The 20,945-nt window shown below is 39.7% G+C and overlaps 2 protein-coding genes across 3 annotated transcripts in view; one reads left to right on the top strand and one right to left on the bottom strand.

Moving 5' to 3' along the window:
- Nucleotides 1–8,850, bottom strand: part of Cdc27 (cell division cycle protein 27) — a gene marked incomplete at its 3' end in the record, with an annotated part of 49,592 nt that extends 40,742 nt beyond the window's left edge. Inside the window, 4 exon segments of one of the 2 annotated variants that reach the window (XM_070082518.1) lie at nucleotides 2,494–3,325; nucleotides 3,497–3,662; nucleotides 5,277–5,352; nucleotides 8,680–8,850. In XM_070082518.1, the coding sequence (XP_069938619.1) occupies nucleotides 2,494–3,325; nucleotides 3,497–3,662; nucleotides 5,277–5,352; nucleotides 8,680–8,703 (1,098 nt within the window). 2 annotated transcript variants of the gene reach the window in all.
- Nucleotides 8,851–9,001: 151 nt separating this feature from the next.
- Nucleotides 9,002–20,945, top strand: part of LOC128686879 (zinc finger CCCH domain-containing protein 15 homolog) — a 30,789-nt gene continuing 18,845 nt past the window's right edge. Inside the window, exons 1-4 of the mRNA XM_053774083.2 lie at nucleotides 9,002–9,192; nucleotides 19,395–19,593; nucleotides 20,431–20,531; nucleotides 20,758–20,889. Of these exons, the coding sequence (XP_053630058.1) occupies nucleotides 9,112–9,192; nucleotides 19,395–19,593; nucleotides 20,431–20,531; nucleotides 20,758–20,889 (513 nt within the window). The 5' untranslated portion in view covers nucleotides 9,002–9,111. The remainder of the gene's footprint in view (nucleotides 9,193–19,394; nucleotides 19,594–20,430; nucleotides 20,532–20,757; nucleotides 20,890–20,945) is intronic.

Genomic DNA, 20,945 nt, shown 5'->3' on the forward strand with positions numbered 1-20,945 from the left:
CTTTAGCCTTATCTAAATACTGTTCACTTATATGTTTCACTGTAAACACCTGGTCCACACACCCCCTACCTTTCCTAAAGCCTCCTTGTTCATCTGCTATCCTATTCTCCGTCTTACTTTTAATTCTTTCAATAATAACTACCATACACTTTACCAGGTATACTCAGCAGACTTATCCCCCTATAATTTTTGCACTCTCTTTTATCCCCTTTGCCTTTATACAAAGGAACTATGCATGCTCTCTGCCAATCCCTAGGTACCTCACCCTCTTCCATACATTTATTAAATAATTGCACCAACCACTCCAAAACTACATCCCCACCTGCTTTTAACATTTCTATCTTTATCCCATCAATCCCGGCTGCCTTACCCCCTTTCATTTTACCTACTGCCTCACGAACTTCCCCCACACTCACTACTGGCTCTTCCTCACTCCTAATAACTCCTAATAACTTGCCCACTATAGGTGTCAGGCTTATTGGATGGTAATTTGAAGGAGTGGACTTATCCCCCGATTTGAATATAGGAATCACATTAGCCATCTTCCACAACTCTGGCACAACACCGGTAAGGATGGACACATTGAATACACTCGTTAATGGCTGACTAAGCTCCATCTTGCATTCCTTAAGTACCCTGGAAAACAGCTCACACACACACACACACACACACACACACACACACACACACACACACACACACACACACACACACACACACACACACACACACACACACACACACACACACACACACACACACACACACACACACACACACACACACACAAAAGCTTCACATTACTACTGTTCTATAATTTTTTAATACACTGGTCATCTCCCAATGAGGCAGGGTGACCCAAAAAAAAAGAAATACTTAAACCACCATTCACTCCATCACTATCTTGCTAGAGGTGTGCCAATACCACAGTTCTGATGCCCCTCCAAAATGCAAATATCCCCACCCCTCCCCTAGAGTACAGGCACTACTTCCCACCTCCAGAACTCAAGTCCTGGCACTGGTCATGTTCCTAGAACTGTTACAGTCTGTGGAAGTCCCTGAAACATAGCTCAATACACAGCGGTGTTTTACACTTGACACAAAGCACGTCCCTGTGCTTTGCTGGAGAGTCTTGTGTGTACACAAACATATATCTTCTGACCCCATTTCTTTTTGTCTGTAACAGTAAGTATTACTAAGAAGTGATCGCCAAACTTCAAATGATAAGGTATTTGCCAGTTACTGATGGTCTTGGTCTGGTACACATTGTATGCATTTAGCATTGCAATGTTACAAGAAGTTTTATGTACCACTTGCAACTTTTGCAGACAGTCAATTAACCCAATCTTCAAGTCCCTTTTGCCCACCAAATACATACTGACAGTGTAACCTACAACAGCAGCTGGTCTCACAATGGGTTCATTGGTTCATTTTGTGCTAGTGGATCAATGTCAACAGTGTCACATCACATTTGTCATGCCACCGAAATGTCATGATGTTAGGGAGATGAAAAACCTGCACCTCACTGGTACCAATACCTGCACTGAACCTGGGCATATGTTTGTGTTCCACACACTGTTCCACATGTCTGTCTTGTTCACACACAGGAAATAACTGAACAAGAAGCTTGTGTTCCAGTTGTGTATTATGAATACCCCTTACCAAAATATGGTTCCACCATTTTTCTCACATTACCTGAAAGGCCCAGCATTGCCTGTGGCCCACTACCCATGCCAATCGATGTACCATCATCCTCATTATCACACATTGGTGCTAGGTCCCATGAAGTACTATGTCCCCTTGAAACAGAAATGGGCACCCTACCAGACTGTGTGCAGCACTGTATACATATTGACACTTCACAAGCGAATAATTTTCACCATCAATGAACCGATCATCAATTGCTAGGAATTCAAAATCCACATCGCTACTCACCTCTGTGAAGTGAGAACATGAGTTTTCACTTACATATGATAAAAGTGATTAGGACAAAAACTCCAGACATGGATGCCTGTGGGTTATCAGGATTTTCAGAGCTATTTCCAGCACCCATGGTTATGAAATCCTCAATGATGGAGCTGTCACTGGGGGAATAATATATGTTGAATTCACCTGGGTGTGAGGCCTTTGTGTCCAATCACCATGAACAATGGTATACTCAGATGGAATTCCCATAATGCACTGTGGCTGCCCTGATTTATTCCAATTGGAGGACACTGACCATACAGACGCACTGTCTCATGGCTAGGTCGACCAGGCCTCTCCCATCAAATTTACAGCCGCTAGAATTTACAAGTAGATGAACTCAAGCGTTGCTGTCATCGATAACAGATCTAGACGAAACAGTGAAAGGGCTGATGAAACTAACACTCCTAAGCAGAATTGACCAGTTTTAAAATAGGTTTTAAATACATAGATGTGGAAATATTAAATTAACTGAAATATATAGTGACCTGTGACTTGTACTGTACTTGTAAATGTAAATATACTTACTCTTTTACTAATAGGTGGAGGAACTTTGGTGTTAGGTTCAGCATCAAGTTGAGAGAGTGAGAGTGGTGAAGGTGTGAGGAAGGCCACAGAACTATTTAAAGATGAATGCTCGCTCTCACACACAGGACTTGTTACTTCTAGAGGAAGGACCCCAAAGCTTGGTGTTAAGGGACTTAATGATAGGGGTCCACTCATTATACTTCGAATTCGAACAAGTTTCTTTTTTTTGGGCGCTTGAAGGACACCTTCCCCGGAATCTCCAACACCTCTGTCCGCTGAAGGTGTTATAGTCACAGTGACCGGTGTATTAAGAGAGGTTAACGGTACTGGGGAGCTTACATTACTCATATTTTGCACTGGCGTATTAACCGGTAATAAATTATTGGGAGTGTTTTGTAATGGCGTCACAGTCGGAGTCTGTTGAATAGTATCTTGACTGTTCACCAATACATTGTTTAGAGTATTTAAAATTCCCGAGTCTGAGATGACACTAACATTATTTGCTAAATTGGCACTATTTACTAGAGTGAGCACCGTACTGCCATGGCAATTAGAAAACGTCTCAAGTGAATCCAACCTGAACACCTTCGAGGGATCCGATTTGTCCCCCTGATCACAGAGCGCAACGAACGACTGCCATAAGAATGGGTTGAGCTTTAATGACCTCTTGAAAGCTTCTGCTGCTCTCAAGAGGCGTTCAGTTCTAGCACATATGAGCCCAAGAAGCTGCAGAGCAAAGCAAGCCAAATCTCCATATTCTGTTGCTAAATCATCAACTGTTTTTGGATGCAAAACACTTCCACCAGTTAGAACTGTTTCAGCCTCTTCCAACCTGTATATAAAAAAAAAATGTTGAGTAAGAAACCTTATATGAAATTATACTTCAAACATAATACATTATAATTTTCCATATTTAAAAACTAAAGCAGCAAAAATGACAATGAATAAAATATATGAGCTGCCATGAGAACCAATAAAGATGGCATCCTTGCAAAACACTTACTTTCCAAGGTCATAACAGCAGCGAGCCATGAGGAACCTGAGTTGTGGTGTGCGTGTACCATGTGCATGAAGCACCGAGTAGGCGCGACCTGGCTTTCCCGAGCGATAATATGATGTGGCCACCAGGTGTAATGCCTCATCAGAATCCACTAAAATATAAAGACATACTGAGAAAAACAAATATACAAGAGACAGAAAGATGGGATGAGATAAAAAAAAAAGATGGGAGAAGTGAAAGAAAAGGAGACAGGGAGGCAAGGAGAATGGACAAGGGGAGGGGGTAAAAATAATGAGATACAGAAAGGATAGACAAGACAGTGAAGAAGAGTAAGGTACAGGGAAAATAGGGAAAGAATAGAAGAAATGGGAAATAGGGAAAGAGGATCAGGAGAGAGAGGGGTAATAGGCAGGAGAGAATAAGGCAGAGGGAGACAAGAGTGGGATGAAGAATAGGTGAGAAGATGAGAAGGGGGGGAGGGCGAGTAGACAAGGGGGATGGGGAGATAGGGAAAATAGGAAGAGGGACTGGAAGTATCAATGGCAGGTGAGGATGGAAAGGAGCATGAGAGCTGGGAGAGAGAAGAAAGAGAGGGAAGAGGGAGGAGAGGGAATAAGAGGGTGGGGGTGGTTTATTCATCAGGAAGAAATGCAATGTCTTCTGACATGGATCATAATTGGATGATGACCAGTCACAAGTCATGTATCTGTTGGTGTACCAGAGCTAGGTTTTACACCCAATTTAAAAAAAAAAAAAAAAGGATCACTAGTAGTAGTGTATCCTATATATACCCATATGGGTATCCTAAAGATGGGAGGGTAGAGGAGGGAGGAGGAGAGGGAAGGAAAGGAAGGAGTGTGATGAGGAAAGGGAAGAGAAGGTACAAAAAGACGTTGAGACGACAAATCAAATAGAAGGGAGAGGAAAAGGGAAAGAGGACAAGGGAGATACAAGAGAAGGGAGACAGAAAAAATAGTAGTAGATAGTAAGAGGGAGATATTAAGAGAGGGAAAAGGGAGAATTATGAGGTGGAAAAAAGAGATGGGAAGAATGAAGAGGAAAGGGAGAAAGGAAGAGGGGAGACAAGATGGAAGGGGAAAGATAGAGATGGAATGAGAGGGAAGGGGAAAAATGGTATAGGGAGAAGGTAAGGAGGAAGAAATGGGAAAGGAAGGGGGGAAGGGAGAGATGGAAAAGGAAGGGGGGAGGAAGAGATGGGAAAGGAAGGGGGAAGGAAGAGATGGGAAAGGAAGGGGGGAAAGAGATGGGAAATGAAGAGGGGAAAGAGATGGGAAATGAAGAGGGGAAAGAGATGGGAAAGGAAGAGGGGGGGAAAAGAGACACAGGAAGAGTGGCAAGGAAGAGAAGCAGGAGAGAGAAGGACAGCCAAAATAGTCAGGCCTCCAAAGAAGAGAGATTTGGGCCAATAAAAAAAATCAAAATCGTGTGTGCATGGTACTGTAGGAGCCAGAAAATATCATTTCTATAATATCACTGAACAATAAAGCAGTGACATACTATAAGAAAACAGGAATAGGTCACCGTTAAATTTTGTATCTCTAAGCACTATGCAGATTTTTACTCCTTTTCACACTTTTAAAACAAGATTTTTTTTTTTAAATTGCCAGCACTAAGAGCACAATCATTTTAGATTCTTAAGCAGTTAAAGGGTTAATAACCCCTTTGTTTTATCTTCTTAAATTCATGAACCTATAATGAAAGTACTATAATTAAATATATAAAGAATATGAAAACCTACAATTGAAATAAAACTCATGCATACCTTCAGCTAGGAGTCTTTCTGCTAGAAATGTTGCATCCACATATGCATAGTGGTTCAGGCAATGCCATATTGCAGCCTAAAAAAAAAAGCAATATTTACTTAGTGCAGTTGATAAGAGCATTGGAGCAGGCCTACTTAATCATTCTAGGCACAACTTACTACTGTTACTTGTAAATACTCAAGACTAAATACTGTACGCAAAACAGAATTAGAGTATAGTATATCATGTATATGTGACTGAAGTGTACCCATATAAAATGTGGATAAAAAGGACACAGTGGGCTAAGCATATCTAACCAAGACAGAGCTCTTAGCAATGGATTAAAGTTGGATTACATATGGATATATTTAGAGATAGGATATATGAAAGTAGTTTTTGACAATAGCTGTAAATAAGTAATGAACTCCTTGGGAAGGATTTTAAAAATAGGCCAGGACATACATGCACATGTGCACAAATAGTAGGTCTGCTGCAGTGCTCCTATATTCTTACACAAGTCAAAATAATTATAAAAGAATTAAAAGCAATTATTTTCATACATTTTTTAGGGAGGACAGGGGAGGGATCCTATTATGACTGCAACATGTCGAAATGTGATAGTACAGTATGTGATAATTATTATCATTATAATCAAGGGGGAGCACTAAACCCATAGGATTATGCAGCACCTGTGGGGGGGGGGGATGTGGAAGATATTCATGCTTAATTCAGGGAACTGGAGCACAGATCCATTTCCCTAGATCAAGAGCCCCTCACCAACATCAAGAAACCTTCCTTGAGGGGTGTGATAACTTAAGATATTAATACGTATACTGTAATTACTTAAAAGGATTTAAATTTTTCTAAACTATTTATTGGTACAGTATGTGCAATATCCAACAATGAAATATTCTTTATTCATATATGTAAGCAAACACTGTACACAACTACATTAATTAAACAACTATGCTCAGCCTAATCATTTTATACTGTGAAGGCATGTATGATAAGGTTTACTTAGATTAAAGGTCGAAGGCAGCAGAGTGCCCAAGCATTAACAACTATTAGCTAGCAGCTGCGAGAGGAGCACTTTATATACCAATATAAGTATTACCATCACATATTTTCAATTTGCTTATATGTAGTTATACATCATCAATAATCCAAGCTCCAGATGAGCTACTGCCCCACTGACAATTCAACATCACAAGCCCCACTACAAACTCCACTGCAGCTCACAGAGGAACCACCCGTCAGTGTTACTTAGCCACAAACCAACAATGCATCAGCCAAAGCAGCGGTCAGTGCTGAAGCCAACAACCCAGACAGCACCAGTCAAGAAACAACTAATGAACCCAGCTTAGAAACAACCTGTAAAGCTATGCTCATTTGATGATATTATCACCTACTATGACAGTATCTAAATGACCACAAATATGATCTATAAACTATCCACAAAGGTCTCCTCAGTGGGAGGATCAAATACACCTACTCCCCAAACTTCATGGTTGGTCTTGAGGAACTCCTCACAGCTATTGAATGGACCCACTGCAAAATATTGCTCTCATCCCAGGACCAGAACAACATGCGCCTACCCACTCCTGAACATGAACTCCTCAAGCAAATTGATTTTTTTTTTTTAAATATACCTTACTGAAGGAGGGGTGTTAATGTTGCAGTTTAAAAACTGTAGTGTAAAGCACCCTTCTGGCAAGACTGTGATGGAGCGAATGATGGTGAAAGTTTTTCTTTTTCAGGCCACCCTGCCTTGGTGGGAATCGGCCAGTGTGTCAAAATAAAATAAAATATACGTTACTTCCAACCAAGAGTGATAGGCCACTTATCTTTTTTCATCTTCTAATTATTCATGCCCTATTTTCCACTCTTTCACCCTCACCTCTTTCCACCCTTCTTGTTCTTCCATCCTCTCCCTTCATCATACTTTTATTGCCTAACTAAATACACAATATCCTGTAAAACTAGTACCACTTCTACTACAAACATCATGCTTCTACTTTATGCCTAATATGTGTCAAACAGCATTTCTTCAATATGTATTTGCAAACTATTTTGCAATTCCTCTATGAAGCATACGTTTTTCTCAATTTCATTTACATAATCTCCCAGTAATAAATTTTTTTAATAATATCTAGATCTATCAAATATTTTTTTTAATATTTTATCACACAACACTATTTCCATTGCATGGTATTTTTTACAATAAATTCCATCATCAATCACCTCAATTTTTCAAATTACCCTATGGAGACCTAGTCTCCATGTTTATTTTACTACATATACAATTATCAAACTGACAATGAAACCTTAGTCAATAGGTTACAGTATTCCTCGCTGAGCATTTTAATCGCTTCCCTTTGGTAACTTCTTCAAATACTTTTACAACATTTGTAAACTAAACAGGCCTTTAATTTAAAAAGTCTTCCCTCTCACTTTTTTTTTTTTTTTTTTTGTAATCACTGGCACAAGGACCCAATGGAAATAAGTCACTGACTTTTTTGGGATACCCTATGTAATTCACATATATGCTGCTATATGATAATTTAAGTAGCTATTTATGTGTACCTATACCTGAATAAACTTTCCAATAATTTTAGTTACTTAGCTGTTTTAAGTTTTAAGGTTTAAATAATAAGATATTACAAGGACGCAAATGAAAATAAGTCACTAACCTTTTGGGTTATCCTAGGTAATTTACGCCGTTATAATCATAACTAAGTGCTAAACCCATCAGGGTCATACAGCAGGTAATTTACACTATGCATGATAATTGTATTTGTGTACCCGTGCCTAAACAAACACATTTACTAGTTACCTACATGTCCACTATGTTTGAAATCTGTTTAAAATGTAAAATATTTTCTATTGTAAACACATACAAACTTAAGTGACACTTCCATTGGGTACCTTACGGCTTATCTTTTATTTAGTTACATAGGTCTTGTTCTATACGTATCCCTTAGTTTCTTATTTTAAAAAAAAAAAAACCTCGGTAATACCAAACAAAAAATTTACGTTTGACAAACTTGTCAGTATAAATTAATATTTAACACAGGATAATCTAATATCGTCAGATTCATTATTTTCATCGGGGTATAATATTCAATCTAAAGTAAAAACTAAAATAATGCAATATCTATGCAACTGTCAACATCTTTAATTGCAATTTATGCAACGTCACACCCAATTGCTATTTCATCTTTCTATCACTCTTTTGACAACCTAAACCCATTTTGGGTTGCATTTTTGAGAGTGTGAAGGTGTGGGCATGGGTAGGGTGGAGGGGCTCCTAGAGTAATAAAATAATATAATAATGTCCCCCATTGCCTCCCCATTATCGAGGTCAGAGCTCCGCACCATTTCCTCCTGGCCATATATGTTGCCTCTTTGCTCTCTCCACCTCACCTGAACTGGCTCCTGCACCAGCATACTGCCAGCGTAGGGGCGCGAGGGTGTCGTGGGTGGGAGAAGAGTGTTGCCCGAGGGGCGTGTGAGGTGCTACACCGCCATTATCACTGAGGAAGGCTGAGACAGGTCACTCTGGCACAGTCACTGGCAAGCCATCTTGAAAACTTTGAACTCTGGTTCTCTGGTTCTTCTTAATCATTAAACCCATAACAAACCTAAACTATCTCTTTATATTTAAATACTGATTCGTTCTTGTGTTATTTTTCGAGTTTGTAAATAAATTTTGGTTTAGAATTTATTATTGGGAGTATTATAGATAGGAACTATAATGTGTGTTGTGTGGTCACAGCTGTTGTGGTGGGCACGTTGGGGCTCGCTTCTCTCTTTTCTCTCCTCTCACCACTCCCATTTTGGCCCCCTTATGTAAAAATGCCTCCCAAAAATGGCCAGAAGGGAGGAGCGACCCAGTCTAAAAAGACGGAACAGAAGAAAAAGGAGAAAATCATCGAGGTAGGCGAGTGTGAGAGTTGCTTCATCTTTCAACATCTGTCCTCATAATTTTTGACAGCTATAAATCTGTTTGACACCACGATTATTGACGCCGGAATTCAGTGTCTTATATCTTCCTTGTGATTTTTAAGTCTAATTTGAAGATTCGGTCCTTTCACGAAATCAGGTATTCTCCTTTAAACAGCAAACATGCTATTCTAACCCGGCACAAATTGTTGCAGTGTTAAATAAGTTTATTTAGGCACAGGTACACACAAATATATTTATCATATATAGTGTATAAATTACCTAGGTTAATCCCCCCCCCAAAAAAAAATCAGACTAACTTATTACCATTGGGGTACACAATAGTACAGTTGTAATACATGGTGTAATTTACACTATCATAGTAAGTTTATTCAGATACAGGTACACATAAATACAGTTACATAGATTATCATACATAGCAGCATATGTATATATTACCTAAGATAACCCAAAAAAGTCAGTGACTTGTATTAATGTTGGTAGAATTACCGACAATGTGTTAGGTAAAAGGACACAGGTGCAACTAATGTGACATTTTATTGTGGCAATGTTTCGCTTGATAAAACTCACAGAGAGCAAAACATTGCCATAGTAAAATGTCACATTAATTGTACTTGTGTCCATTTAGTTAAAGTGACTGATCACTAAAGCTCTCACTTCACATGTCGAGGGTCTGCGTTCGATTCCCAGAGTGGGTAGAAACATTGGGCATGTTTCTTTACGTCGGTTGTCTATGTTCACCCATCAGTAAAATGGGTACCTGGGTGTTAGTCGACTGGTGTGGGTCGCATCCTGGGACAAGGACCACCGTGTCTTCCTTTGCAGATGACACCCAAATCTGCATGACAGTGTCTTCCATTGCAGACACTGCAAGGCTCCAGGCGGACATCAACCAAATCTTTCAGTGGGCTGCAGAAAACAATATGAAGTTCAACGATGAGAAATTTCAATTACTCAGATATGGTAAACACGAGGAAATTAAATCTTCATCAGAGTACAAAACAAATTCTGGCCACAAAATAGAGCAAAACACCAACGTCAAAGACCTGGGAGTGATTATGTCGGAGGATCTCACCTTCAAGGACCATAACATTGTATCAATCGCATCTGCTAGAAAAATGACAGGATGGATAATGAGAACCTTCAAAACTAGGGATGCCAAGCCCATGATGACACTCTTCAGGTCACTTGTTCTATCTAGGCTGGAATATTGCTGCACACTTAACAGCACCTTTCAAGGCAGGTGAAATTGCTGACCTAGAAAATGTACAGAGAACCTTCACGGCGTGCATAACGGAGATAAAACACCTCAATTACTGGGAGTGCTTGAGGTTCCTAAACCTGTATTCCCTGGAACGCAGGAGGGAGAGATACATGATTATATACACCTGGAAAATCCTAGAGGGACTAGTACCGAACTTGCACACGAAAATCACTCACTACGAAAGCAAAAGACTTGGCAGACGATGCAACATCCCCCCAATGAAAAGCAGGGGTGTCACTAGCACGTTAAGATACCATACAATAAGTGTCAGGGGCCCGAGACTGTTCAACTGCCTCCCAGCATACATAAGGGGGATTACCAACAGACCGCTGGCAGTCTTCAAGCTGGCACTGGACAAGCACCTAAAGTCGGTTCCTGATCAGCCGGGCTGTGGCTCGTACGTTGGTTTGCGTGCAGCCAGCTGCAACAGCCTGGTTGATCAGGCTCTGATCCACCAGGAGGCCTGGTCACAGACCGGGCCGCGGGGGCGTTGACCCCCGGAACTCTCTCCAGGTAAACTCCAGGTAATTTGCCTGAAATGCTCTACGTAACAAAGGGCTTTCTATATAGTAGTATGTCATTGATGCCAGCTAGACCTGTATACCTTGTACATGTAATAAATATTGATATTATTATTATTGGATTTGCATATAAGCCAGGTTTCAATATTTTTGTTACTATACAACAGATTTGTTGGGCATCTGATATACATGTCAGTTGGGATAAAGTTAAAGGTATTAGAATTGTCTTTTACACTTAATAAACAAGACAAATAGATGAACATTAGATTAAAACATCTCATTGGTCAAAAGAGAGGCATATATAGGCATACCAAAAGAGAGGATGGGCAGTTAAGAAATCAATATATTCAATTAAAGAGAGAAATAAAAAGAGGAATAAGAAAAGCCAAAAGGGATTATGAGGCTAAGGTTGCAAGGGATTGAAAGACTAACCCAAAAGGGTTCTTTCAGGTATACAGAAGTAAGATTAGGGACAAGATAGGCCCACTTATGAGTAACTCAGGTCAGATCACTGACAGTGATCAGGATATGTGTGAAATTTTCAGTACTTAAGAACATAACATAACAACAACATAACAAAGGAGGAACACTGCAGCAGGTCTGTTGGCCCATACTAGGCAGGTCCTTCACAGTCCATCCCACTAACAGAATATTTGCCTAACTCAATTTTGAAGTCTACCCAAGCAATAAGCTTGACAATTCTATTAACTCATGTGGAAGTCCCACTCAAATCCAACCCCTCTTACTCATTATTTATTTATTTTTTATTATCACACTGGCCGATTCCCACCAAGGCAGGGTGGCCCGAAAAAGAAAAACTTTCACCATCATTCACTCCATCACTCTTGCCAGAAGGGTGCTTTACACTGCAGTTTTTAAACTGCAACATTAACACCCCTCCTTCAGAGTGCAGGCACTGTACTTCCCATCTCCAGGACTCAAGTCCGGCCTGCCGGTTTCCCTGAACCCCTTCATAAATGTTACTTTGCTCACACTCCAACAGCACGTCAAGTATTAAAAACCATTTGTCTCCATTCACTCCTATCAAACACGCTCACGCATGCCTGCTGGAAGTCCAAGCCCCTCGTACACAAAACCTCCTTTACCCCCTCCCTCCAACCTTTCCTAGGCTGACCCCTACCCCGCCTTCCTTCCACTACAGACTGATACACTCTTGATGTCACTGTTTCGCTCCATTCTCTCTACATGTCCGAACCACCTCAACAACCCTTCCTCAGCCCTCTGGACAACAGTTTTGGTAATCCTGCACCTCCTCCTAACTTCCAAACTACGAATTCTCTGCATTATATTCACACCACACATTGCCCTCAGACATGACATCTCCACTGCCTCCAGCCTTCTCCTCGCTGCAACATTCATCACCCATGCTTCACACCCATATAAGAGCGTTGGTAAAACTATACTCTCACACATTCCCCTCTTTGCCTCCAAGGACAAAGTTCTTTGTCTCCACAGACTCCTAAGTGCACCACTCACCCTTTTCCCCTCATCAGTTCTATGATTCACCTCATCTTTCATAGACCCATCCGCTGACACGTCCACTCCCAAATATCTGAATACATTCACCTCCTCCATACTCTCTCCCTCCAATCAGATATCCAATCTTTCATCACCTAATCTTTTTGTTATCCTCATAACCTTACTCTTTCCTGTATTCACTTTTAATTTTCTTCTTTTGCCCACCCTACCAAATTCATCCACCAATCTCTGCAACTTCTCTTCAGAATCTCCCAAGAGCACAGTGTCATCAGCAAAGAGCAACTGTGACAACTCCCACTTTATGTGTGATTCTTTATCTTTTAACTCCACGCCTCTTGCCAAGACCCTCGCATTTACTTCTCTTACAACCCCATCTATAAATATATTAAACAACCACGGTGACATCACACATCCTTGTCTAAGGCCTACTTTTACTGGGAAATAATTTCCCTCTCTCCTACATACTATAACTTGAGCCTCACTATCCTCGTAAAAACTCTTCACTGCTTTCAGTAACCTACCTCCTACACCATACACCTGCAACATCTGCCACATTGCCCCCCTATCCACCCTGTCATAGGCCTTTTCCAAATCCATAAATGCCACAAAGACCTCTTTAGCCTTATCTAAATACTGTTCACTTATATGTTTCACTGTAAACACCTGGTCCACACATCCCCTACCTTTCCTAAAGCCTCCTTGTTCATCTGCTATCCTATTCTCCGTCTTACTCTTAATTCTTTCAATAATAACTCTACCATACACTTTACCAGGTATACTCAACAGACTTATCCCCCTATAATTTTTGTACTCTTTTGTCCCCTTTGCCTTTATATAAAGGAACTATGCATGCTCTCTGCCAATCCCTAGGTACCTTACCCTCTTCCATACATTTATTAAATAATTGCACCAACCACTCCAAAACTATATCCCCACCTCCTTTTAACATTTCTATCTTTATCCCATCAATCGCGGCTGCCTTACCCCCTTTCATTTTACCTACTGCCTCACAAACTTCCCCCACACTCACAACTGGCTCTTCCTCACTCCTACAAGATGTTATTCCTCCTTTTCCTATACACGAAATCATAGCTTCCCTATCTTCATCAACATTTAACAATTCCTCAAAATATTCCCTCCATCTTCCCAATACCTCTAACTCTCCATTTAATAACTCTCCTCTCCTATTTTTAACTGACAAATCCTCTTACTCATGTATTTATCTAACCTAAATTTAAAACTACCCAAGGTTTTAGCCTCAACAACCATACTAGGCAGACTGTTCCACTCATCAACTACCATATATGCAAACCAGTACTTTCCAACATCATTTCTAAATCAAAACTTGTCTAATTTGAATCTATTATTGCAGGTTCTCTCTTGGAGAGATATCCTCAAGACCTTATTTATATCCCCTTTATTAATACCCATCTTCCACTTATTCACCTCGATCATGTCTCCTCTCATTTTTCATCTTACAAATGAATGTAATTTAAGGGACTTCAGTCTTTCTTCATAAGGAAGATTTCTAATGCAATGAATTAATTTTGTCATTCGTCGCAGAATGTTTTCTAACAAATTCCTATCCATTCTGCAAAATGGAGACCAGAACCGAGCTGCACAATCCAGGTGAGGCCCTACTAATGACGTACAAAGCTGTAGGATAACCACTGGACTTCTGTTGCTTACACTTCTTGATACACATTCCAGCAATCTATATGCCTTATTACACATGCCGAGGCACTGCTGTCCTGGTTTAAGGTTGCTGCTTACTTACTTCCTCTCAGTTTTTACCCAGGAAAATACTGGTGAAATTCCTGAAATACTGTAATAGATTATGTAGAACAGGACGATAATAAACTATACACAATTGCGGTAACTAGTAACATGGTCCTCAGACAGAGAAATTAAAACCTAACAAATTTGCAGGGGTGTTAAAGGAATGTAAAGAGGAACTTAGCATACCTTTGGCTAATCTTTTCAACATATCACTACAAACTGGCTTAGTTCCTGATAAGTGGAAAATGGCAAATGTAATACCTATTTACAAGGCAGGTGACAGGTCCTTAGCTTCGAACTATAGACCAATAAGCCTTACCTCCATAGTGGGAAAATTTATGGAATCAATAATTGCCGAAGCAGTTCGTAGCCATCTTGATAGGCATAAATTGATTAATGATTCTCAACACGGTTTTACAAAGGGGTGTTCCTGTCTTACGAATTTACTAACTTTTTTCACTAAGGTGTTTGAGGAGGTAGATCATGGTAATGATCTGGTCTGGTGGCTAAAGCTCTGGTTTCACACACGGAGGGCCCGGGTTCGATTCCTGGCGGGTGGAAACATTTCGACACGTTTCCTTACACCTGTTGTCCTGTTCACCTAGCAGCAAATAGGTACCTGGGTGTTAGTTGACTGGTGTGGGTCGCATCCTGGGGGACAAGATTAAGGACCCCAATGGAAATAAGTTAGACAGTCCTCGATGACACACTGACTTTCTTGGGTTATCCTGGGTGGCTAACCCTCCGGGGTTAAAAATCCGAACGAAATCTTATCTTATCTTATCTTATATGGACTTCAGTAAGGCTTTCGATAGAGTTCCACATCAGAGGCTATTGAGGAAACTTAAGGCACATGGAATAGGAGGAGAATTTTTTTCCAGGGTAGAGGCATGACTGACAAATAGGCAGCAGAAAGTTTGCATAAATGGGGAGAGATCAGAATGGGGGCACGTCACAAGCGATGTTCCACAGGGTTCAGTGTTGGGCCTGTTGTTCTTCACAATATACATAAACGACATAGATGAGGGAATAAATAGCGACATAAGCAAATTTGCTGATGGCACCAAAATAGGCCAGCCAATTCATTCTAATGAGGACACAAGAGCACTCCAGGATGATTTGAACAGGCTGATGCAGTGGTCGGAGAAGCTGCAGTTGCAGTTTAATATAGACAAATGCAAAGTTCTAAATGTTGGATAGGAAAATAACCATGCCATATATAACTAAATAATGTAGATCTTAATACAGTGGACCCCCGGTTTACGATATTATTTCATTCCAGAAGTATGTTCAGGTGCCATTACTGAACGAATTTGTTCCCATAAGGAATATTGTGAATTAGATTAGTCCATTTCAGACCCCCAAACATACATGTACAAATGCACTTACATAAATACACTTACATAATTGGTCGCATTGGGAGCTGATCGTAAAGCAGGGGTCCACTGTATTACTAATTGCAAAAAGGATTTAGGAGTTCTGGTTAGCAGTAATCTAAAACCAAGACAACAGTGCATTAGTGTTTGCAATATAGCTAACGAAATCCTTGGCTTCATATCAAGAAGTATAAATAATAGAAGTCCTCAGGTTGTTCTTCAACTCTATACTGTATATCCTTGGTTAGGCCTCACTTAGGTTATGTTGCACAGTTCTGATCACCGTATTAAAGAATGGATATAAGTTGCAGAGATTGGTGGATGAATTTGGTGGGGTGTGCAAAAGAAGAAAATTAAAAGTGAATACAGGAAAGAGTAAGGTTATGAGGGTAACAAAAAGATTAGGTGATGAAAGATTGGATATCAGATTCGAGGGAGAGAGTATGGAGGAGGTAAATGTATTCAGATATTTGGGAGTGGATGGGTCTATGAAAGATGAGGTGAATCATAGAATTGATGAGGGGAAAAGGGTGAGCGGTGCACTTAGGAGTCTGTGGAGACAAAGAACTTTGTCCTTGGAGGCAAAGAGGGGAATGTATGAGAGTATAGTTTTATCAATGCTCTTATATTGGTGTGAAGCATGGGTGATTAATGTTGCAGCGAGAAGGCTGGAGGCAGTGGAGATGTCATGTCTGAGGGCAATGTGTGGTGTGAATATAATGCAGAGAATTCGTAGTTTGGAAGTTAGGAGGAGGTGCGGGATTACCAAAACTGTTGTCCAGAGGGCTGAAGAAGGGTTGTTGAGGTGGTTCGGACATGTAGAGAGAATGGAGCGAAACAGATTGACTTCAAGAGTGTATCAGTCTGTAGTGGAAGGAAGGCGGGGTAGGGGTCGGCCTAGGAAAGGTTGGAGGGAGGGGGTAAAGGAGGTTTTGTGTGTGAGGGGCTTGGACTTCCAGCAGGCATGCATGAGCGTGTTTGATAGGAGTGAATGGAGACAAATGGTTTTTAATACTTGACGTGCTGTTGGAGTGTGAGCAAAGTAACATTTATGAAGGGGTTCAGGGAAACCGGCAGGCCGGACTTGAGTCCTGGAGATGGGAAGTACAGTGCCTGCACTCTGAAGGAGGGGTGTTAATGTTGCAGTTTAAAAACTGTAGTGTAAAGCACCCTTCTGGCAAGACAGTGATGGAGTGAATGATGGTGAAAGTTTTTCTTTTTCGGGCCACCCTGCCTTGGTGGGAATCGGCCAGTGTGATAAAAAAAAATAAAAAAAAATAAATGCACTGGAAAACACACAGAGGAGGATGACAAAGTTGATCTCATGTATCAGAAATCTTCCCTATGAGGATAGGCTGAGAGTCCTAAATCTGCACTCTCTTAAGAGAAAGGCGTAGAATTAGGGGGATATGATCGAGGTGTATAAATGGAAAACAGGAATAAATAAAGGGGATGTAAATAGCGTGCTGAAAATTTCCGGCCAAGACAGGACTCACAGCAATGGTTTCAAGTTGGAAAAATTCAGATTCAGGAAGGATATAGGAAATCACTGGTTTGGTAATAGAGTTGTGGATGAGTGGAACAAACTCCCAAGTACAGTTATAGAGGCTAAAACGTTGTGTAGTTTTAAAAATAGGTTAGATAAATACATATATGAGTGGGTATGGGTGGGTATGAGTTGGACCTAACTAGCTTGTGCTAGTCAGGTCCAACTCGAAAAATTTTTGAGAAAAAAAAATTTTCTTGGGAAATGATAGAGAATCTTTTCCTGATGGTAAAGAAAACTTATGGAATTACACTCTCATGGAGTTAGCAACCTTGGCGATATTTACAAATCGGCGATTTTGCCCACTTTGAGCCCTATTTTCAGCTAATTCCATTGTTCCAGTCAACCAAACTCATAGCTATTTCTTTAGAACTCCATTTGTTCTATCGACTGAGTACAAGAAACTGCCTATTTACCGATTTCAACTACCCAATAACGTGGTCAGAAATTTGTAATTGGCCAATTTCACGCAAATTAAAAAATATGCCAATTTCAAAATAGGGTCCAGAATGAACAATACAGACAATCCTGGCTCTAAAATAACATTTTCTTTGTTCATCAGTCATGTCTCTAGGCCTCTCTGATATTACTCTTGCTTTCTATTTTGAATTTTTATTCAAACAAAAAATAGAAGATTTACTGTTATGCAGACTACTGCAATATTGTAATAATTATATAAATAATGTCAACCCATTCATGACTGCATATTAGAGTGGCTAGTTGGACATTTATTAGACAATGACATCATTTGTTTACTTTAGAACATCGGCAAAAATCAAACATTTCCCCTACTTTGAGCTCCATTTCAAGGTTCTTTTCATAGTAAAACCAATCAAAATCACCTCTATTTCTATAATATGTTTTCCATTCTATCAAACGGGACCAAGAAAAACGAGAATACAACCATAAGCACTATACACCACAAAGTCAGCATTTTAATAAAAAAAAAGCGGTCAAAGTTTTTTTTTTTTTCTCATTATGTCCTGCGTGCTGCAGGATTTTTTTTATATGGTGCACACTGACCACACAGACCCATTCTTTCACATGTGGGCCTACCAGCTTTCTCCTGCTTGATTTGAAGCCGCTAGAATTTATGAGTGTGTATACGTCAGACACATTGGCTCATAAGACATATATATATATGACCGAAACAGTCAAAGGGTTAAGTGGAAGTGACCTGACTAGGTGGGTCATTGGATAATCTGGGGGGGGGACATGGACCTGCTTCGCATGGGTCAGTAGGCCTTCTGCAGTGTTCCTTCTTTCTTATGTTCTTATGTGGTAGTGCCCTCAGCTCACAAGTGAGAGACCAGGATTCGATCCTGGCTCTAGTGGAAACTGATATGTTTCCTTGAACCTGTTACTGCTGTTCACCTAGCAGTAAGTAGGTACATACCTGGGTATAGCTGACTGTTACGGCTTTCATCTCAAGGATGGAACCCATAACAGTCACACATCTGTAATTTCAAATGTGTGAAAAAATTATATTTATGCACTTCAAAAAATCTGGAGCTCCCAAAAAATAATTTTAGCAAATAGCCAGTACTGTACCTAAATTAATTAGAAGACAGCTTTGTTTAGTTTCTGTCATAATGCAATGGTTGATTTGAAATACTACTAAGTTCCAAGGCTTCCTTTGCAGTTATAGACAAAAAAGATGAATTATTTGGTAACAACCAAAACTGTTTTTTTTTTTTTTTAAGACATGATGAAAGTGACAGTGATTTTTAAAAGCATTTCTCTACACAAAATTATTAAAATAGTGACACTTTTTTTTAAACTTGACCAAAGAGTAAAGGTCCTCAGTGGTAATAGGAATGATTATCCATGTGTTAAAAGCTGAGATTCTGTGACATAATGCACCATAACATTGGATATCTTTAATTTTGTTCACATACCATGATTTCAGAAGTTATGTACTCGAGAGGTGGAGAGGGTGGTAGGGCAGGATGAATGAATTAAAGAATGAGAGAATGGTGAATGAAAGAATGAGAGGGGGAGATGAATGAAAGATGAGAGAAAAGTGAATGAAAGAATGAGAGAGAAGAATTGAATGAAAGAATGGGAAAGAGTAGGAATGAATGAGAGAGGAGAAATGAATGAAAGATTGAGAGAGAGGTGGGGTGAAAAAATAATGAGAGAGATTTCTTTATTTTTTATTATGTATTTAGTTTAGGTTATCTTTATAGGATAAAACATTTGGTCTGAAGAACAAGAAGGGAGCAAAGCAGCAGAAATTCATCCAACAGGTGCAGCACCAAGTAAAGCATGGAGGAAATAAGAGTGCAAAGGAACTTGAGAAGGAAGTAAAAAAGAAGGATGATAAGAAGAAAGAGCTTGCTGAGATCAATGCCATTTTTAAACCAGTCCAGCAAACTGCTGGTAAAGGTTAGTAAATACAAACATTATTTTGTGTGTAAGAGTACCAACTTGTAAATGCGGTGCTGGATAGTTTAATAAATGAATAACAAAATGAAAGGCATGCATCAATCACTGTGAAAATAAGCTTGCAGTGGACCAGCAGCGTGAAGGATGCAGCATGAGTGTAGCCAAATACGTATATAAGAACAATGTGTGTGAAACCATTTTTATCTTGCTAAACTTTCATTAGTGCTTTAGAGGGAGATGAGGTCAACCATTCTGCTACTTACTAAAGCAAGGCTGAATAGCCATGAATTCCTGCTGATTGGTAGAAGGGCTCTGAGTTCAGGAATTGGAGCCACCCTCTTGGATCAGTTAACTCATTCTGCAGATGATTTCCCTTGAATGTAATATAAATAAAATTCTTATTTCAATTATATTTTGTGCTGCATAGAAGATTTGTTTTCTAAAACTGTTAGGCAAAAGGTTAGTGATGTAGCTTCATTCAGGAGTGATAACAGGCATCTGTAATATTGTGGAGGAGGTTCTGTGAGTGAACCATTTCTTTCACGCAGCGAGATGCTTTACCTGTTGAATCCCTTATCCTTACTCTTTCATAAACCATTGATTTTGAGAGATTCTGTACAGCAAATAAAAATTAACTATGATGGGCAGGGAGGTCACATATGGCTTGCTTAGTCTTAAATTTATGTAGAGCACATTGTGTACATTGTATTTCTTATCAAGGAGGTTTGTGTGAATGTCTGGCCCCCATATTAACTGTAATTCCTGTTATATAAATATATAGTTTTGAGAAACAAAAACTATTAATAAGGTTTCCATGTCATATTTTACTTCTGATAGGTGCTGATCCAAAATCAGTCTTGTGTGCATTCTTCAAGCAGGGTCAATGTGGCAAAGGCTCTAAGTGCAAATTCTCCCATGATCTCAATGTGGAGCGCAAGGTAAGTAGTATAATTAGCATTCTGTATTTAAAATAATGAACGAGATTTAAAAAATATATTTGCATGATTTTTCTTATTTTTTTAATTAGTAGTCAACCACTTACCACTCTTGGCTATTCAGATATTTCACCCACTAGAATCTTAATGACAATGCTTGAAGGTTGAGTTCGCATATACTGTAATTGTATTGTCAGTCGAGAGATGTTGAAGTTAATTATTTTTACAGAGTGAAAAACGTAGTGCCTATGTTGATGTAAGAGACAAGGACGAAACAAGTGCAGATTGGGATGAGGCAACACTTTTAGATGTTGTGGAGAAAAAACATGGAATGGAAAAGTCTAAGCCCTCCACAGAAATTGTAAGTGAATAGGTTACCACCTTAGATTTTGAATTGCCTTTAAAGTACATAATTCA

The sequence above is a fragment of the Cherax quadricarinatus genome, chromosome 7 (assembly GCF_038502225.1).
Source record: "Cherax quadricarinatus isolate ZL_2023a chromosome 7, ASM3850222v1, whole genome shotgun sequence".
NCBI lineage: Eukaryota > Metazoa > Arthropoda > Malacostraca > Decapoda > Parastacidae > Cherax > Cherax quadricarinatus.